This window comes from Erythrolamprus reginae, chromosome 3, assembly GCF_031021105.1.
Source record: "Erythrolamprus reginae isolate rEryReg1 chromosome 3, rEryReg1.hap1, whole genome shotgun sequence".
In the NCBI taxonomy this organism is placed as follows: domain Eukaryota; kingdom Metazoa; phylum Chordata; class Lepidosauria; order Squamata; family Dipsadidae; genus Erythrolamprus; species Erythrolamprus reginae.
The window spans coordinates 220,925,223-220,944,164 of NC_091952.1; the positions used below are offsets into that span (position 1 = coordinate 220,925,223).

Consider the following 18,942-nt stretch of genomic DNA (forward strand, 5'->3'; position numbering starts at 1 on the left):
TTCCGCACCACTACATCCCGAAAAATCGATTATCGCGAGGGGTCTTGGAACGGAACCCTCGCGATAATCGGGGGATCACTGTATTGACATGTTCAGTATTAGGCTTACCTTCCTTTTCCTAGGAATGGGTTCATCAAAAAGAAGACTGCTAGATTCAGCCTCATCAATGCCATCATCAGTTTGAGATGGTAATCGAAATGGTTTGAAGCTGTCAGCAGAGAGGGGAGGTGATGGAGTGGATGGGTTTGATTGGTCACTTGGAGCACTCCAGCTCCAATACCCACTGCTACTGGTACTGGAAGGCACAAATCCTCCTTCTTTCCAGGATCCATTTAAGGATTCTATAAATTAACAACAGCATAAAAAAAGATAACTACAATGTTAGATATTAATGCGTTTAATGGTATAAGTCACCCAGAGTCACTTCAAAACAAGATGGGAAGTAAATTAATTTAATCAATGCTGTACATAAATAAACTATTTTAGTAAGAGAATTGGGAAATAGTACTAAAAACATGTATTTATGAAGAGTGCTGGCCCATCTAGATTACACAGAATGAATTGAAAGGGAAATTATTAAGTACTAAAATATAAGAAGTACTTCTCTCTCTCTCTCTCTCTGTCTCTCTCACACAGAGAGAGAGAGAGAGAGAGAAACAGACACAGACACACACACACACATAAAACACAAACACACACGCACAAACAAACACACACACAAACACATACACAAACACACCATACAGATTTCCCAGGAGTAAACATGGGTCTATATTTACTGGGGCTTCTAAACTGCATAAACAAACTATATAGTCCCCTTGCTGACCTTAATAAGAACACTAAAGTGACAGCTCAAGGTAGTTGTGATAATGATAACTCAAATAAGCAGGGGATCATGGTCTGAGATGAAGAACCTATTTTGGAAAGAGGAAAGTATGAAGCAGGTATTATACATCAGTCACACAAGAGCAGCATGGTATCCAAAAAGAGAAGCCACCTTCTGGTTGGTAAACTAGATTGCTTGGTCACTTCGTGCCAGCACTATCACTGTTTTTATTGTCTCCTATTCAACCAGTGCCTGTAATCTGTCAGCCAAACTACATCTCAAAACATGCTCTATCATTCAAAGTAATGCCGTCAACGCCCCAAATAGCATCTGGGAAATAAATCAGATTCCAATCCAATTCTCTCATCCAAGGTTCGATTTATTAACAGAGCCATGTTGGCCACGCCGTTGCCAATCCCCATACTAACTTGCTTCCAGTTCTCCACCCACGTTAAGGTTCATCCCATTCCCACACCCACAAGTTCATCACAAGGACCAGTCCGAATGCATGGATTTCAACGACCACCTCCTTACATCTATTGATGCAGAACAAAAGATGACCTTGGACTCTAAGAAAGGAATTTGTTGTGGTTAGTAACTTTCCCTCTCATGCAACCACCCCTCCCAATTCCCGTAATACTTTATCATATTTTATCAGCATTTTTATCTATTATTAATTTAATCCTTTTTTAACATTGGGGGGGTTCTCTAATTAATGGATGATTGGAGCAGATTCAATGTTGTGCATGGAATGAATGATTGGTATGAGTGTGATGGTTGGGGTGGGTGGGAGTATGGTATGGATGGGAGGAGCGACAGTAGTATGAGTGATAGATTTGGCCCACCTGACGCTCGGGAGACAGGAGAGGAAGGGGCATTGATCTCTGGGGTGGCAGAGGGCCGGAATATCCCTGTGTTGCTGGGGAGAGGCAGATATGGCGGGGGTCACAGAGTTAGCCGTTCCAGGGGAACGAGAGACCGTTGCTTAATAACGGTCCCTTGTTCCGGCTCTGTGAGCCCAATCTTGGGTACTGGTGATGAGTGTAACTCTGGCCCTGGACTCAGGCTGCTGCTGCTTAATGCCAGGTCGGTGGTCAATAAAGCTCTCCTCATCCGGGCTCTGATCCTGGATGAGGAGGCCGACCTGGCATGTATTACTGAAACCTGGCTGGGCCCAGAGGGAGGTGTTCCTCTCTCTGAAATTTGCCCAGCTGGGTTTCATATATGGCACCAACCTCGACCCCAGGGAAGGGGGGGAGGAGTGGCTATTATAGCCAGGGAGAGCCTTTGCCTACGTGGACTCATTGCTCCGGAAATTGCGGGTTGCGAGTCACTCTTGATGAAGTTGGACTTAGGGGTTCAGGTGGGCTTATTTCTCACGTACCTGCCTCCCAGCTGCGTGTCAAAAGCCCTGCCTGTGCTACTCGAGGAAGTAGCCGGGTTGGCGGTGGAGTTTCCCAGACTTATTGTCTTGGGGGACTTCAACCTGCCGTCACTCGGCGAAACCTCTGGGTTGGCACAGGAGTTCATGGCCACCATGACAGCCATGGACCTGACTCAAGTAGTACGGGGTCCGACTCATGAGGGGGGGCACGCACCTGACATGGTATTCCTTTCCGAGCAATTGAGTAATGGTCTGAGACTAAGGGGCTTAGAAGCAGTGCCTTTGCCATGGTCAGACCATTTTCTACTACGGCTTGACTTCCTGGCTCCAATCCTTCCCCGCAGGGAGGCGGAACCAATGAAGATGTTCCGCCCCAGACGCCTGATGGACCCAGAGGGCTTTCAGACGGCGCTTGGGGTTATTCCAGAGGCACTCATCCACAGTTCGGCGGAGTCTCTTGCGGAGGCCTGGAATACGGCTGCTGCGGAGGCTCTCGAACGGATTGCGCCTTTGCGACCTCTCCGTGGCGCTAGACCCCGTAGAGCCCCATGGTTCAACGAGGAGCTCCGGGAGTTGAAACGCCAAAAGAGACGTCTAGAGAAGCGATGGAGGAAGAGCAGGTCTGAATCTGATCGAACACTTGTAAGAGCCTTTATTAAGACTTACAAAGTGGCGCTCAAGGCGGCAAGATGCGCGTACCATGCCGCCTTGATTGCATCAGCGGAATCCCGCCCGGCCGCTCTGTTTAGGGTGACCCGCTCCCTTCTTAACCAGGGGGGAGTTGGGGAGCCCTTGCAGAGTAGTGCCGAGGAGTTTAACACGTTTTTAGCTGATAAAGTCGCTCAGATCCGGGCCGACCTCGACTCCAATTGTAAAACAGAGTCGACTGACAATGAGTCAGTCGAGGTGACTGGGGCACGTACTTGTCCACCTGTCTGGGAAGAGTTTGATCTGGTGACACCTGATGAAGTGGACAAGGCCATTGGAGCTGTGAGTTCCGCCACCTGTCTACTGGATCCGTGTCCCTCCTGGTTGGTCTCGGCCAGCAGGGAGGTGACACGGAGCTGGGCCCAGGAGATTACCAACGCTTCCTTGGGGAGGGGAGTTTTTCCACCACTCTATAAAGAAGCGCTTGTGCGCCCCCTCCTCAAGAAGCCTTCCCTGGACCCAGCCGTACTCAACAACTATCGTCCAGTCTCCAACCTTCCCTTCATGGGGAAGGTTGTTGAGAAGGTGGTGGCACTCCAGCTCCAGCGGTCCTTGGAAGAAGCCGATTATCTAGGTCCCCAGCAGTCGGGCTTCAGGCCCGGTTACAGCACGGAAACCGCTTTGGTCGCGTTGATGGATGATCTCTGGCGGGCCCGGGACAGGGGTTTATCCTCTGTCCTGGTGCTCCTCGATCTCTCAGCGGCTTTAGATACCATCGACCATGGTATCCTTCTGCACCGGTTGGAGGGGTTGGGGGTGGGAGGCACTGTGCTTCAGTGGTTCTCCTCCTACCTCTCTGGCCGGTCGCAGTCGGTGTTAGTGGGGGGTCAGAGGTCGACTCCGAGGTCTCTCCCTTGTGGAGTACCTCAGGGGTCGGTCCTCTCCCCCTTGCTATTTAACATCTACATGAAACCGCTGGGTGAGATCATCCAAGGACATGGGGTGAGGTATCATCAATATGCCGATGATACCCAGCTTTACATCTCCACCCCATGCCCAGTCAACGAAGCAGTGGAAGTGATGTGCCGGTGCCTGGAGGCTGTTGGGGCCTGGATGGGTGTCAACAGACTCAAGCTCAACCCGGATAAGACGGAGTGGCTGTGGGTTTTGCCTCCCAAGGACAATCCCATCTGTCCGTCCATTACCCTGGGGGGGGAATTACTGACCCCCTCAGAGAGGGTCCGCAACTTGGGCGTCCTCCTCGATCCACAGCTCACATTAGAGAACCATCTTTCAGCTGTGGCGAGGGGGGCGTTTGCCCAGGTTCGCCTGGTGCACCAGTTGCGGCCCTACCTGGACCGGGACTCATTGCTCACAGTCACTCATGCCCTCATCACCTCGAGGTTCGACTACTGTAATGCTCTCTACATGGGGCTACCTTTGAAAAGTGTTCGGAAACTTCAGATCGTGCAGAATGCAGCTGCGAGAGCAGTCATGGGCTTACCCAGGTATGCCCATGTTTCACCATCACTCCGCAGTCTGCATTGGCTGCCGATCAGTTTCCGGTCACAATTCAAAGTGTTGGTTATGACCTTTAAAGCCCTTCATGGCACTGGACCAGAATATCTCCGAGACCGCCTTCTGCCGCACGAATCCCAGCGACCGATTAGGTCCCACAGAGTGGGCCTCCTCCGGGTCCCGTCAACTAAACAATGTCGGTTGGCGGGCCCCAGGGGGAGAGCCTTCTCTGTGGCGGCACCGGCTCTCTGGAACCAACTCCCCCCGGAGATCAGAACTGCCCCTACTCTTCCTGCCTTCCATAAACTCCTCAAAACCCACCTTTGCCATCAGGCATGGGGGAACTAAACATCTTCCCCTGGGCACGTTGAATTTATATATGGTATGCTTGTGTGTGTGTATGTTAGTATAGGGGTTTTTCTTAAATTTATAATATTTTAATTAATTGGATCATGTATTGGATTGTCTTTTCACTTGTTGTGAGCCGCCCCGAGTTTTCGGAGAGGGGCGGCATACAAATCCAAATAATAAATAAATAAAATACTAATCTACTGAGGCAGGCCAAACTCTAACTCCACATGATAGTTTTCGGCCTGACAAATGCCTTAGATCAGTGATGGTAAACATTTTCAGTACTGAATGCCGAAAAGAGAGCATGTGTGTGCATTCACGTGGTCACTTCGCACGCATGTGCAAACTCATCTGGGCCGCAATTGGGGGAGGAACTGCCCAGGGCACATGCACGCCAGCCAGCTAATGTTGCAGGTTTCTGGCATGCATGCATGCATGATGATCAGCTGGTTGACATGCATGTTCACGTAGGAAAATAGAAGACCAGGTCTTCCAGTTTTCAGCACTGCCACACCCACAAAGGCCAGCTGATGTCGGGTGCGCATGTACACCAGAAACCCGGAAGAGGAACGGGTGCCAGGCTATTTGGCTCAGTGTGCCACTTTGGGCACATATGCATGGGTTCCCCATCATGTCCTTAGACCTAAGGTCAGAAATAACCTAACTGACAAATCATTAGCACAAAAAAGGGATTGTGCTCAGTAGAAGAACTGAACAGGAAGGTACTGACATCTGCTTCACGCTATGAAAGCTTCCACATCTTCATTCTGTTAGTTGGAAAATTAAACAAGTGGATAAATCCTCTAGTCCAGGGGTGTCACTCTGGATTTCTTTGTGGGCAAAATCAGCATTGTAGTTCTTGGGAGAGGGTGGTGGGGAGAAACATATCGGATGCCTCCTGCGGCACTTTGCCGATCAAAATGGGCCACTGGGGGCCACCCATGGCTGCCCCAGTTTCAGTCTGGACAGCCTCCTGCAGCACTGTTGGCCAAAATGGAGCACATGGAGCCGCACATGCCCCCCTCTGCCCCATTTTGTCCATCAGAGCACCGCAGGAGGCCATCCAGGCTGAAAATAGAGTGCGGGGAGCCACACGCAGCCCCACGGCCTATTTTGGCTGCCAGGGACACAGCAGGCCAATTCTTTATTATTTCCAGGTTGGCCGGTGAGCCAGATTTAAGCATCCTGCGGACTGCATCCACCCCACGGACCTTGAGTTTGACACCCCTGTTCTAGTATAAACATCTGCTCACAATCACTAACTTCACCCCACCCCACATTAGAGAGAATGACTGGTGGTTGGTCTTCCTATTGGGCAATCAGAAGGGAAAATGAAGCTAGGTATATCTTTTCCCCAAGCCTTTCTTTCACAATCTTTCCTGAAAACATGCTCACCATTAGGACGGATTGGTGGGCTGCGAACCAAAGGGCTGGTGGATAAAGTAGTTAGAACCATAGCTGCGGTGACCTTATCCATGTCCACTTCTTCTGAAGATTTTCTGAAACAAAATGATTAGAGACCAGAACAAATGAAAAAGGGTTTAGGAAGCAATGTGCCATTAATATTCCAAATTCTAATCTACATATTACAGGTAGTCCTCGACTTACAACCATAATTGACCCCAAACTTTCTATTGCTAAGTGTCATATATGTTTTGCCCCATTTTATGACTTTTCTTGCCACATTTGTTAAGTGAATCACTTGAGTTGTTAAATTAGTAACATGGTTGTTAAGTGAATCTGGCTTTCCCATTGATTTTGCTTGTCAGAAGGTCGCAAAAGGTGGTAACATTACTTCAGGACTGTGCAATTGTCATAAATAGGGATCAGTTGCCAAGCATCTGATTTTCAATCTCATGACCATGGGATTGCTACTAAGTCTGAGTCATTGTCTGGCTAACCCACATTGCCTACACCAGAACACCGCTGCTTAATGTGCGTTGAAGTTTCATACCGAGACATACTAACATAAACAAACTGTTATTAAGTCGAAGAATTGTAATAAAATTTTCACTGTCATGACCTTTAACTGGATGAAACAGTGCATCACAGGGCAACATTTTTGAAATGGACTAGCTTACAGAATATGTCCAAAATCTGAGACCACAACTCCCAAGGGAATGAAAGTTGGGAAAGTTATGGCTGCTTCAATGTTACTGGGTCTCTCTACTGCTGTGGTTACATGATCTTAATTTTCTGTCTTCTGGAACAATTTCCCAGCCACTCTTGCAATCTCTCACTTCTTCCCCCATCCAGCAGCAGCTGCTTACCTGCTTCCTGGGGAAGGGAAAGGAAGAGAATTTACAATGTTTCCTGCCAGATTCCCATAAGGAAACTCAATGAAAAAGCTAGCAGGAAGTCAGACACTCCTGCTCCCACTATTTTTTGCCCGCCATTCGTCATTCTATTTTTCTGTTTAGAATTCAGTGTTTCTCAAATAGTAGGGCGGGCCTCCCTGGGGGTGTGTGTCATGGAGTGATGTCGGGGGGGACGGACGGGACATGATTCCGGGGACTGTGGGTTTTTTTGCCACAGGGAGTAGTGGTTTTTTGCACCGAATAACACAGAGCAGGAGATATGAAGTGCAGATAACAAATCCTTAAAAGACCCCATGGAAAAATATTTAACAGGGATGAAAAGAAAGAAGGAGAGACGGAGATAATGAGACAAACATAAATCTCCTGAAAGCTAAGATGAGGAAATATGATGAAGTGTATGTAGCGCTTAGCTTCGCTATGATTATGGTGGGAGGCGAAGAAAGACCGGTATGTTTACTGGGTCTAAAAATGTTGGTCGCTGACAGCATGAAGCCAAATAAATTAATGTGTCACTTAAACACATTATACTCCAATCACACAGATAAGCTGCTTGAATTTTTTCAGCAAAAATATGCTGAATAATGTAAACAATCATCCCGGCGGAGAGTTTGGGGGGGCGTGCTCACGAAATGTTTACTTCTTCCTGGGGGGAGGCGTAACAAAAAATAATTGAGAAACACTGGTTTAGATAAAGAAATAACTCTGAAATGATGTCCCAATTGGGGCATGGAGTGTCTAGTTGCTCTTTAATTCCCTCAACACTGTCAGACTTTCTACTAAATCTGCACTTCTATGCTACTAGTTTTTCTCATCATTCCTATCACCCATTTCCTCCCATGTTGACTGTATGACTGTAACTTGTTGCTTATATCCTAAGATTTTTATTAATATTGCTTCTTCATTGCTTATTTGACCCCTATGACAATCATTAAGTGTCGTACCACATGAATCTTGACAAATGTATATTTTATTTTATGTACACTGAGAGCATATGCACCAAGACAAATTCCTTGTGTGTCCAATCACACTTGGCCAATAAAATTCTATTCTATTCTATTCTATTCTATTCTATTTAAAAGCTTCAAGCAAAAGAACAAGTTGGCCCAGTATCTGTTCAAGGGATAGTATTTGCTCACTGTAATAACTTTCAACATGTGTTTCAAAACTGTATAAGGCAGCATAGCAATACCTCCAAAGATTCTCTGTCTCAAACTGTGACATGTATTTGGCAACAATTTTGTACTATTGTGAGCAGCAGAACTATGGATTATATGGATTACGGTAGTTGTATTTTCAGTTTATAACCATACAGTGGAATAACCAGTTCCTGAAACCAAGCAGTAGACAGGAGAGGCAAAAGGTTATAAATTTTGTTTTCATTTCTGTTCTTTGCTGAAGAACTGCAATATGTCATAGATTATTTTTTTTTACAAAAACACATTTTATATGAATTGCTCATGAAATCAAGGAAAAAACTGTGCCTTATTTAAAGTACACTATCTATGATGCCACCTTTGTTTCTAGCAGTGCTATTCACGTTAATGGATATAGTAAAATCCACTATGTCTATAATTCAGCCATGTGGCATTGCAACAAATAGCCTCAGCATTTTTCTTATGCTTTTCATGCATAAGACTGCTACAGAGACAAGTATAGGGATTCTGTGGGAATAGCAGAGATTAATATGGATCTATTAAAGTCCTTTAAAAAATATGTAAAATGGATGGCAGATGCAAAGAGTTTGAAACCAAAATCCTATAAAGCTGTATTTAACTGTATAATTTAAATAAAAGGAAGAAATGTTAAAATTTCTTCTCCACAGGTTTTATTTTAATATAAGTTCCTGAGGAGGCTGGCTTGCTCGCTGGAAAAAGTTGTTTTGTCCCCGATTTATGATATAGATGATCTATTAGATTGGTTTGGATTCTCATTCTATATACTCTTGCCAGTTTTTACTTCTAGTTCTCAGCAATCTTCATTTCAGTCTTCTAATTTCTGTTTCCATTTTTCAATTCTTGCAGAAGTTTTTTTTTAAAGTACAAATAGTTTTTCACAGATTTGTACCCTAACCATCAGTAATTTAACAATAAGCAATTGGAGAATTATCAATCACAACACGCACCATGGCACAGATGCACTGGTTAATGGCCAGTTTTCAAGTTATACAATAGGCTTAATATATATGCTTTTCCTCTTTTTAAAAAAAATAAGGAGTCTTTAAATGGGGATCATAGAATGGTAGGGAAAGGTGGCAAGGGAAAAGTTGATCGGGACTGCAAAAAGAAAGAAAGAAAGAAAGAAAGAAAGAAAGAAAGAAAGAAAGAAAGAAAGAAAATAAAAAGAAAGAAAATCAACCTGCGTGATTTCTTCTTCTCTGAGATAAAATCCCTCTGGAGAAACAGAAAAAGCAGCAAGTGAATTGCATTCCTGTTACTGTCAATCTGTCCACTCCAGCATTTGTTCTTTCAAACCCCCTCTGGATTTTCAATAATTTACAATGCCATTTCTTTTTCTTTCCCCCTTTCATTCTGTTCTGCTGGTGAGCAGAGTGAACACTGATCATCACATGGACTGAAATAGAAGAGCTGTAAATTGCAGCAACCCCTCCTCCATGAGATCATCCCATAATAGTGCAAATGAGAATGACATAATGCTTCTCTGAAGCCCAACATGCGTAGAGCTCATTCTCCAACCGTAGCTACTTTTCTTTTTCAGAACAGTTCCCCCCCCTCCTCGTAAGATATTTCATTATTTCATTACACGCTGGGGGACTGAAGAAGCAGATTACATACAGAGCTGCGGCAGCAGGAAATATATCTGCCTCCTATCTGTTCTGTTCTCCTCTCCCCATCTTCCTTTTTTAGGTCAACATCAACAATAATGTATTTTCTGTATCTGAAGAAAACTGAGATTACATAAGTATTTGGATAGGGAAGGAGGAAGAAGGGAATCAAAGTACAAATGCAGTGGTACCTCTACTTAAGAACCTAATTCGTTCCGTGATCAGGTTCTTAAGTAGAAAAGTTTGTAAGTAGAAGCAATTTTTCCCATAGGAATCAATGTAAAAGCAATTAATGCGTGCAAACCCATTAGGAAAGAAATAAAAGTTCAGAATTTGGGTGGGAGGAGGAAGAAGAGGACAGTTGCTGCCAAAGGAAGAAGGTGAGGGGAATAAAAAAAAAATCCAAGGCTTAAAAAAAAAAGAAGTAGGATTCTGAGAGGGTGCGCAGAGAAAGGGAAATGCTCCGTTCACTCTGGGCTGCCAAAGCCTCCTTAAGCGCCACCGAAAGGCTCCTATGGCAGCCCAGAAAAGCCCGAGATGGCTAGGATTAAAGGGGGAATGGCAGGAAACTGGACGGGCCTTCGTGCTGCTCTCAAATTTCCTGGGAAAGTTTTCCGGGCTCGGGTTCTTAAGTAGAAAATGGTTCTTGAGAAGAGGCAAAAAAATCTTGAATACCCTGTTCCTATGTAGAAAAGTTCTTAAGTAGAGGCGTTCTTAGGTAGAGGTACCACTGTATGGAGTTTTACACAACATGGGACAAAGGAAATGTCTCCTTCAGTCCCAACTCCTGAAGGCTTCCTGACTTGTCCATGGAATTTTCTTGGCAACAATACAGTGCAGAAATGATTCCTTCTTTTCGGGTATACAGTATTTCAACTTCCCAGCTTAGTCTGTAGCCCTGGTATTTCTTTCATTCCAAAGTTAGCCAAGCCCAAACCTTGTTGTCTTTCAGCTTAATTTAAGCCAATCCAGCCACCACTATATGCTGAGTCTTGTAGAAAGTTAAAGATTTCAAACTTACACTGATCTACAGAAATGGGTTCCTACCAATGCTCTCTGGTGCGCCGCTTCGGTAGTGGCCTGCCCATTGCGCAATTTTGGTGCAATGGCTCCAAAGCTGTCTTTCCTGTCCATGTGCACCTTCTCTTTCCCCCCTTAATTTTTGGCGATTTTTCAGCTCTCTGAGCATGTGCAGAAAGAAATTCGTCCCTCTGTTCATACGCAGAAGCAAAATTGCACTAGAGGGCATATACGTGCAATGTCGCGATACACACACAGGAAAAGGTAAGAGGAACCTGCTCCTGCTGATATAGGAATTCACACCTGGTACCTGTTGGGCAGTTTGGAGCTTCAAGATCACAGAGGCAACTGTGAGGAGCAGGAACTCATAAGTCCCTGCTCAGTTACTTGTGGCCTGCTGTCCAGAGTACCTTGTCTCTGTAGATGCCAGACACATTTGCTGGTGAAATATCAGGAAATATATTTTCTAGACCACTGTCACAAAACTCTGAAGCCCAATGATGATGCCCAACATTTTCAATCTTGTTTGACTTCCAGTAATAATTTGATTAACATCAACACCATAAAAATCAAAATTATTGCAAGTCCTTTAATCTAGAAATATTTAAATAAGCATTACTAGAATAAAGATCATGTGGAATTCAGAAAATTACTATACTGTACATTTTGAGCTTGGAAGCCATTAAAGCCAAGGAAGGCAGTCTCTGTACAGTATTGCTGCCTTTTTATAAGTTGCCAATATCATCACCATGCATGACATTTTAAAGATGTGCAGCATCAGAAACTAAATGTAACTAAAACTGTATGTGGCACTTAGGAATCTGTGTTCCATTTTAAGTGCCAGTCAAAATTCATTCGTGGTATTCCTTGCAGAGAGAGCAATTAATAGAAAAAATTCCCTCTTGGAGCTATGGTAATAAGAATTTTGGAGGGGTTATTGTTACATTCTTGGAAGAATTGGATGGAAGAATTGGGTTAAATCTTCATCATATTTATTATAATTTTGAAAGTGATTGACTACAATAAAAGGATTTACAATTCAAATCGATGAAAGAAAGAAAAAGGGAGGGAGAGAGGAAGGAGGGAAGGAAGGAAGGTGAGAAGGAGAGAGAAGGCGGGAACGCGCATGAGAGAGAAAGAAAGGAAAGAAAGAAAGGAAGGAAGGAAGGAAAAAAGAAAGGAAGTTTGCACTCATAAATAGAAAATGACCTCACTCATATGAAACATAGAAGCATAGAAGACTGACGGCAGAAAAAGACCTCATGGTCCATCTAGTCTGCCCTTATACTATTTCCTGTATTTTATCTTACAATGGATATACATGTTTATCCCAGGCATGTTTAAATTCAGTTACTGTGGATTTACCAACCACATCTGCTGGAAGTTTGTTCCAAGGATCTACTACTCTTTCAGTAAAATAATATTTTCTCACGTTGCTTTTGATCTTTCCCCCAAATAACTTCATATTGTGTCCCCTTGTTCTTGTGTTCACTTTCCTATTAAAAACACTTCCCTCCAGAACCTTATTTAACCCTTTAACATATTTAAATGTTTCGATCATGTCCCCCCTTTTCCTTCTGTCCTCCAGACTATACAGGTTGAGTTCATTAAGTCTTTCCTGATACGTTTTATGCTTAAGATCATCCACCATTCTTGTAGCTCGTCTTTGGACCCGTTTAATTTTGTCAATATCTTTTTGTAGGTGAGGTCTCCAGAACTGAACACAGTATTCCAAATGTGGTCTCACCAGCGCTCTATATAAGGGGATCACAATCTCCCTCTTCCTGCTTCTTATACCTCTAGCTATGCAGCCAAGCATCCTACTTGCTTTTCCTACCACCTGACTGCACTGCTCACCCATTTTGAGACTGTCAGAAATCACTACCCCTAAATCCTTCTCTTCTGACGTTTTTGCTAACACAGAACTGCCAATGCAATGTTCTGGAATTCAGATATATGGACACACAAACCAGAAGCACAACATTATAGAATCTTGGATAAGAGGTATGTCAATAATCCTCCCCTTTGCCCACTTACTTTCTGAAGAACAGATAGTATTTACTTTCTGTACTATTTACTTTCATGATGCCACTGTTTAATTTTCTCTTATAGGCACAGTCTCCTTCCTTGTTCCATAAAAGGAAATCACGTACGAGAAAAATCCAAAGATAATTGGCACCCAACATTTCTCTACCCCACCCAGCCTGTTAATGGGCTAGGATAAGGAGAATTGTAATTTAAAACCTGCGAACCCTTCAAATGACTTGACTAAATGGGTCCAATCTATGAGTCAGAAGGAAACACAATTCCTAAACTGTATTAGCAACAATGGGGATGGATGTAGTGGGGTGTGAAAGAAACAAGGGTTGTACAGCCAGTAAACCTCTCTACAGGCTGAGGTTAGTATATTTGTACATTGTGATACAATATTAAACGTACACAAAATTTCCTAGCTTTCTGGTTTCACCAGCACAGGTGTCTGACACTTTTTAAGGATATTTGTGATATTTATTTATTATTTATTAATCAGATTTGTAGGCCACCCCTCTCAGTAGACTCGGGGCGGCTAACAGCAATAATAATAATACAATGTAAACAAATCTAATATTTAAGTTAATTTTAAAAACCCCAATTTAAGAAACCAATCATACATACTGACATAATGAATGGCATGAAAGAGAGTTGCTACTGGTTGCTAATGGCATGAAAGAGAATTGCTACTGGCTGCTTTTGAATTGTTTCCTGAAACCTGATGATTTCTTCAAGCCTCATGCTTGAAGATGAAGTATAAAATCTCTTTTTATGCTACGTAGTGCATTTGTCCAAATAAAACAACTTGGCAAAATTATCCCCTCAACATATTACACTGCTTGGTGGTGTGATCACAGTATTGTTGGCAATATAAATATAAATAAGAACATTTATCTTTCCAAACTTACTCCCACAATGAAAGGATGGAGAAAAGAAGACTGCATGGGAACAGCCACATTACCTTAATTGTCTTTAACAAATACATCAAAGCATTGTAATAGTAACACCATAACAATAAAAGAGCCATTTTTTAAAAAGGAAAGCTTGTCACTATGCCTAAATTTCACACTTTACAGTTGTGATCTTAGAGTAGGAAACATTGAAGACAGATATGAAAATATTGGCAAGATTTTCATTCAGACATCACATTTAGACAGAAAAGCCATGTGAGGCCGTCCAGTTCTCCACTTACACAAAACTGTTCCCTTAAAAAGTTACTATGTAGTACAAAGCTATAAATCAGTGCTTTATATATCTTAAATTTGGTTAATAAAAATAACATATCATGAACATATAATATGGACTATCTTCCACTGACATAGTTGGGTCTGCAAAAATCTAGTTATCTGTACTTGCCTTTAGAAAAAGAGACATTAATGCAAGCATTCCCTTATATAGAATGAGTCAAAACACCGAAATTAATAAATCAAAACTGTTCTTCCTATGCATTGAAAATTACAATTCCAGCAATGATTGGAAGGACTCTGGGGTATTTTATTAAATAATATATTACTACATCATTTTATTTCATTCTTTTATTAAATAAAATCTTTTATTTATCTAAATATTATTAATATATTAATAATATATTACTACATCATTACTACTTCATCAAAAAACATTTCCCCATGTTTTCCACCTCTAAAATCTAGATGTGCCTTATACTCCAGTGAATCTTATACTCCGAAAAGTACAGCAATACTGCTGTCCCTATAGTATATAGGACAGCCACCTGTAAGGCTCAGGCTCAGTTACTGGAATGAGCCCTTCTAAAAGGTATTTAACAAAACACTTCTCAGTGTTGGAGTAGTTTGAATTTTTTCACAGGTGGTTGTTCTTATTTCCATACCAATAATTATTGTTTGCTAAGGAAGGTTACTAAATCTGTCTAGGTGAATGAGATAAGTCTAGTCACAAGTCAAATCTAAATTATTGATTACACTGCATAGAGAATTAGAGCCAATTTTTTTTGAAAAATAAAATGAACAAGAGTTCTGTCTTCTACATTCAGAGTTCACGTATTAACCAAGGGCTAGTTCAACAAACATGATTAAAGTGAGTCACAGCGTAATGTAATGTAAATACAATCATAGTATGATAGACACTAGCTAGCAGGTGTCACCATTTTTAATTTAGAAAATAGTATTATGCTTTTTGGCAGGCATCTTTAATAGCACCTGCTTTTCAAATCTGATTACTGTTATTCAGAGTCCATTCTGAAATACCATGAAAATAGGCGTTGATTGCTTACCTGAACGCCTCTTCTCGTACGGTGAGCGGGTACAGCAGTCACATGGGTTGCTCATGTCCAATCCGGTGGAACTGAGCCTAGTATTAAAAAAGCTTGCCGGATCCGCCCCTTCCCCAGAATTCGCGAATCCATAGACTAGGCTCAGTTGTGAAGCTCTGTAGTGTTCAACTCTCATTGTTAGAGGAAGAAAGATATAGAAAGGTAAAGAAGACACATACAAGGGCGGGAAGTGACTGCTGTACCCGCTCACCGTACGAGAAGAGGCGTTCAGGTAAGCAATCAACGCCTATTCTCCGTACTGAAGGAGCGGGTCCAGCAGTCACATGGGACATACCCAATAGATGGTCCCTAGGGTGGGATTAGCTTGCTATCGTGTGAGATAACGGATTGGAGTACCCTTCTGCCGAAGGCAGCGTCCGCTGAAGCGTAAGAATCAATCTTGTAGTGCCTGATGAAGGAATTTGGCGAGGCCCAAGTGGCTGCTTTGCAGACCTCCTCCAACGGGGCTTGAGTCGCCCAAGCGGCCGAGGTGGCTGCGCTCCTGGTGGAATGCGCTGTGATGTTCCTTGGAACTGAGAGGGAGGCCGACTCATAGGCCTTAGATATAGTCCCTCTGATCCAACGGCCTATTACTGTTGAAGACACTTTGGCCCCCATGACTCTGGGATGATAGGCTACAAAAAGTGCTTCTGACCTCCGAAAGGGTCCTGTGCGTTGGATATAGATTCTTAGCGCTCTGGTGAGATCCAGGGTGTGCCATCTAATTGCCAAGGGATGGTCTCGTTGGAGGCAGAAGGAAGGTAGGACAATATCCTGAGATCTGTGGAACATGGAACTGACCTTGGGTAAGAAGGTGGGGTCCAGTCGCAAGACTACCTTGTCCTGATGGAATTGACAAAGGTCCTGCCTGATTGAGAGGGCAGCCAGCTCCGAAATGCGTCGGGCAGAGGTAATAGCCACCAGGAATGCTACCTTAAAGGATAGGTACCTGAGGGACGCCGATTTTAGGGGTTCGTATGGTGCCTGCGTGAGGGAATGGAGAACCCGTGGCAAATCCCAGGATGGATACCTGTGGACCTTGGAAGGTCTGAGGTTGGCTATGCCCTTGAGGAATTCCTGAACTTCAGGGAAGGATCGGAGAGGCTGTCTGCGGGGACCCCCAAGGACAGATGAAATGGCAGCCAGATGACGCCGGAGGGTGCTGGTGGAAAGTCCTTTATGGAAGCCTTGCATAAGGAAGGAAATAATTCTGTGTATGGGGATGCACAGAGGGGAGAGACCTTCCTGTAGACACCACTGGTGAAACTTGGACCACGTGTGGTCGTAGATTCGATTGGTCGAACCCCTTCTGGCCTTTAAAATGACCTCCACTGAATCGGGGTCATGACCACGCAGTTCTAAATCTCTCCTGATAACAGCCAGGCGGTGAGGTGGAACCACTCCGGGTCTGGATGGAAAGAGGCCCCCTGCCGCAGCATATCCCCCGAAACGGGGAGTCGCCAAGGGTCCTGGACGGACAGCTGTTGGAGATCCGCGAACCAGGGCCGGCGGGGCCAATGAGGGGCGATTAAGATTACTCGGGCCCTCTCGGTGAGGACCTTGTGAATCACGTCCGGGAGGATTGGAATTGGAGGAAATGCGTAGAGTAGGCCTGGAGGCCATGGACTCCGGAGGGCATTGATTGCTTCCGCTCCCGGGGATGGAAATCTGGAATAGAAGCGAGGGAGTTGGGCGTTCGCATTGGTCGCGAAGAGATCCAGGATTGGTAGGCCGAATCTGAGGGTGATTTGATGGAACAGGTCTTGATGGAGGTTCCACTCTCCTGGGTCTATCGTTGCTCGGGATAGCCAATCCGCCTGGACGTTGAGACTCCCCGAGATGTGATCGGCTAGGAGCGACTGGAGATGTTTTTCCGCCCAAAGGCCCAACTTGAGGGCCTCCCTCATGAGAGCCTTGGATCTCGTGCCCCCCTGTCTGCAGATATGGCTTTTTGTGGCAATGTTGTCGGTGAGAATGAGAACGTGCCGGTTGGGAATGCGAGGAGAGAAATGCTTCAGAGCCAGGGAAACGGCTCTTAACTCTAGCCAATTGATTGGCCTGGAAGCTTCCTCCGGGGACCACGTGCCCTGGGCTATCATCCCCTGGGCGTGGGCGCCCCATCCCGATAGACTGGCATCTGTGGTGATGACAAATTGATCCGGGCACCTGAACGGGGATCCTCTGTCCATGGCCGGAGACTTCCACCACTTGAAGGATCTGCGAACACTCAGTGGGATGACAATGCGTCGATTTGAGTTGCTGTGCCCCGATCTCTGAAAGGGTAACAGGAGCCACTGGAGTTCCCTAGCATGAAGGCGAGCCCAGGGAATGATGCCTATGCATGACACCATCTTCCCCAAAAGGGAAGACAGAGTTACTATGGATACTGAAGAATTAGATAAAATGTTAGAAATTAACTCCACTATACTGAGTTTTCTCTCGGGAGAGAGAAAAACCTGGGAGGATTCTGAATCAATAATGGATCCCAGGTGAGAAATGGATGTGGAAGGTTGGAGTTGACTTTTATCAAAGTTGATGGAAAATCCATGGTCCTGAAGGACTGACATGGTGACAGAAAGGTCTGTTTTCACTTTCTCTAGGGAGTTCCCATGAATCAAAATATCATCAAGATAACATAAAATGTGGATGGGAGACGCCCGGATATAGGCCGCCAGGGACCCCAAGAGCTTTGTAAAGACCCGAGGGGCCGAGGAAAGGCCAAATGGCATCGCCCTATACTGGAAATGCCTGCCTTGAAAGGAAAAACGTAAAAATTTTCTGTGGCATTTGGCTATAGGAATGTGAAGGTAGGCCTCAGTGAGGTCTAAGGAGACCATGAAATCTCCCGTGTGAATGGCGGCCAAAATAGAAGACAAGGAGTGCATCTTAAACTTCCTATATTTGATGAATAGGTTTAGTTTCTTTAAATCCAAAATAGCTCTCCAACCTCCGGAGGACTTTGGAACCATAAATAGGATGGAGTAAAAACCTAGGCCCTTCTGACCGGAAGGGACCGGTTGAATGGCTCTGATGGACAATAGATGAGAAATGGCCTCCTCCATACGGTTACAATCTGAGGATGACCTGGGAGAAGGGCAGGAAATAAAACGTTTAGGGGGAGGAGAAATAAATTCTAAAAGAAGGCCTGTTTGAACAGTGTCAATGACCCAAGGGTCCTTGGAGGTGAGACGCCAATTAGAGGCGAAATGAGCTAGGCGACCCCCTATGGGAATAGAGGTAAGATTACCATCTAGGTTTTTTTGAAGCCCTGTTAGAGGAAGCTCCCCTTTGGAAGCGAAACCCTCTACCCCTGGAGTTCCTACCTTGGGAACGAAAGCGGGGGGAATACTGACCTGGAGATCTCTGATAGGAAGCCGCTTGATCTTGCTGGCGCCCTGGGCGACGAAAGGACTGCGTTTTGGTAGCCTTTTTTGTGGTTGGACCCAAAACTTTCTTCTTGTCCGTGGTTTCCGTGAGGAGTGGATCCAGAAGATCACCGAAGAGAAGGTCGCGCTTTAAGGGACCCTGGGATAACTGCCACTTTTGGCGAACTCCCGCTTGCCAAGGGCGAATCCATAGGAGTCTTCTTGCCGTTGTAGAAGCTGCAATAGACTTAGCAGAAAATCTAGTAGATTGCAAGGTGGCATCAGCCACGTACTGGGCAGCTGCAAAGACCTTGTTGAAGTCTTGTTGACCTCTCAAGTCATCGGGAGGAATATGCTGTTGAAGTTGGCGAAGCCACAGCAGCATGGCTCTGGAGAAAAAGGAAGCCGC

General features: G+C 44.5%; 1 protein-coding gene across 4 annotated transcripts in view; it reads right to left on the reverse strand.

The window, feature by feature from the left end:
* The window catches only part of ZNF704 (zinc finger protein 704), a 69,068-nt gene that overhangs the window by 21,200 nt on the left and 28,926 nt on the right, over positions 1-18,942 (reverse strand). For all 4 annotated transcript variants that reach the window (XM_070747973.1, XM_070747974.1, XM_070747976.1 and 1 more), the window contains exons 3-4: positions 6,123-6,226; positions 109-341 (exon numbers count right to left, since the gene is read on the reverse strand). In XM_070747973.1, coding sequence (XP_070604074.1) covers positions 109-341; positions 6,123-6,226 — 337 coding nt within the window. The remainder of the gene's footprint in view (positions 1-108; positions 342-6,122; positions 6,227-18,942) is intronic.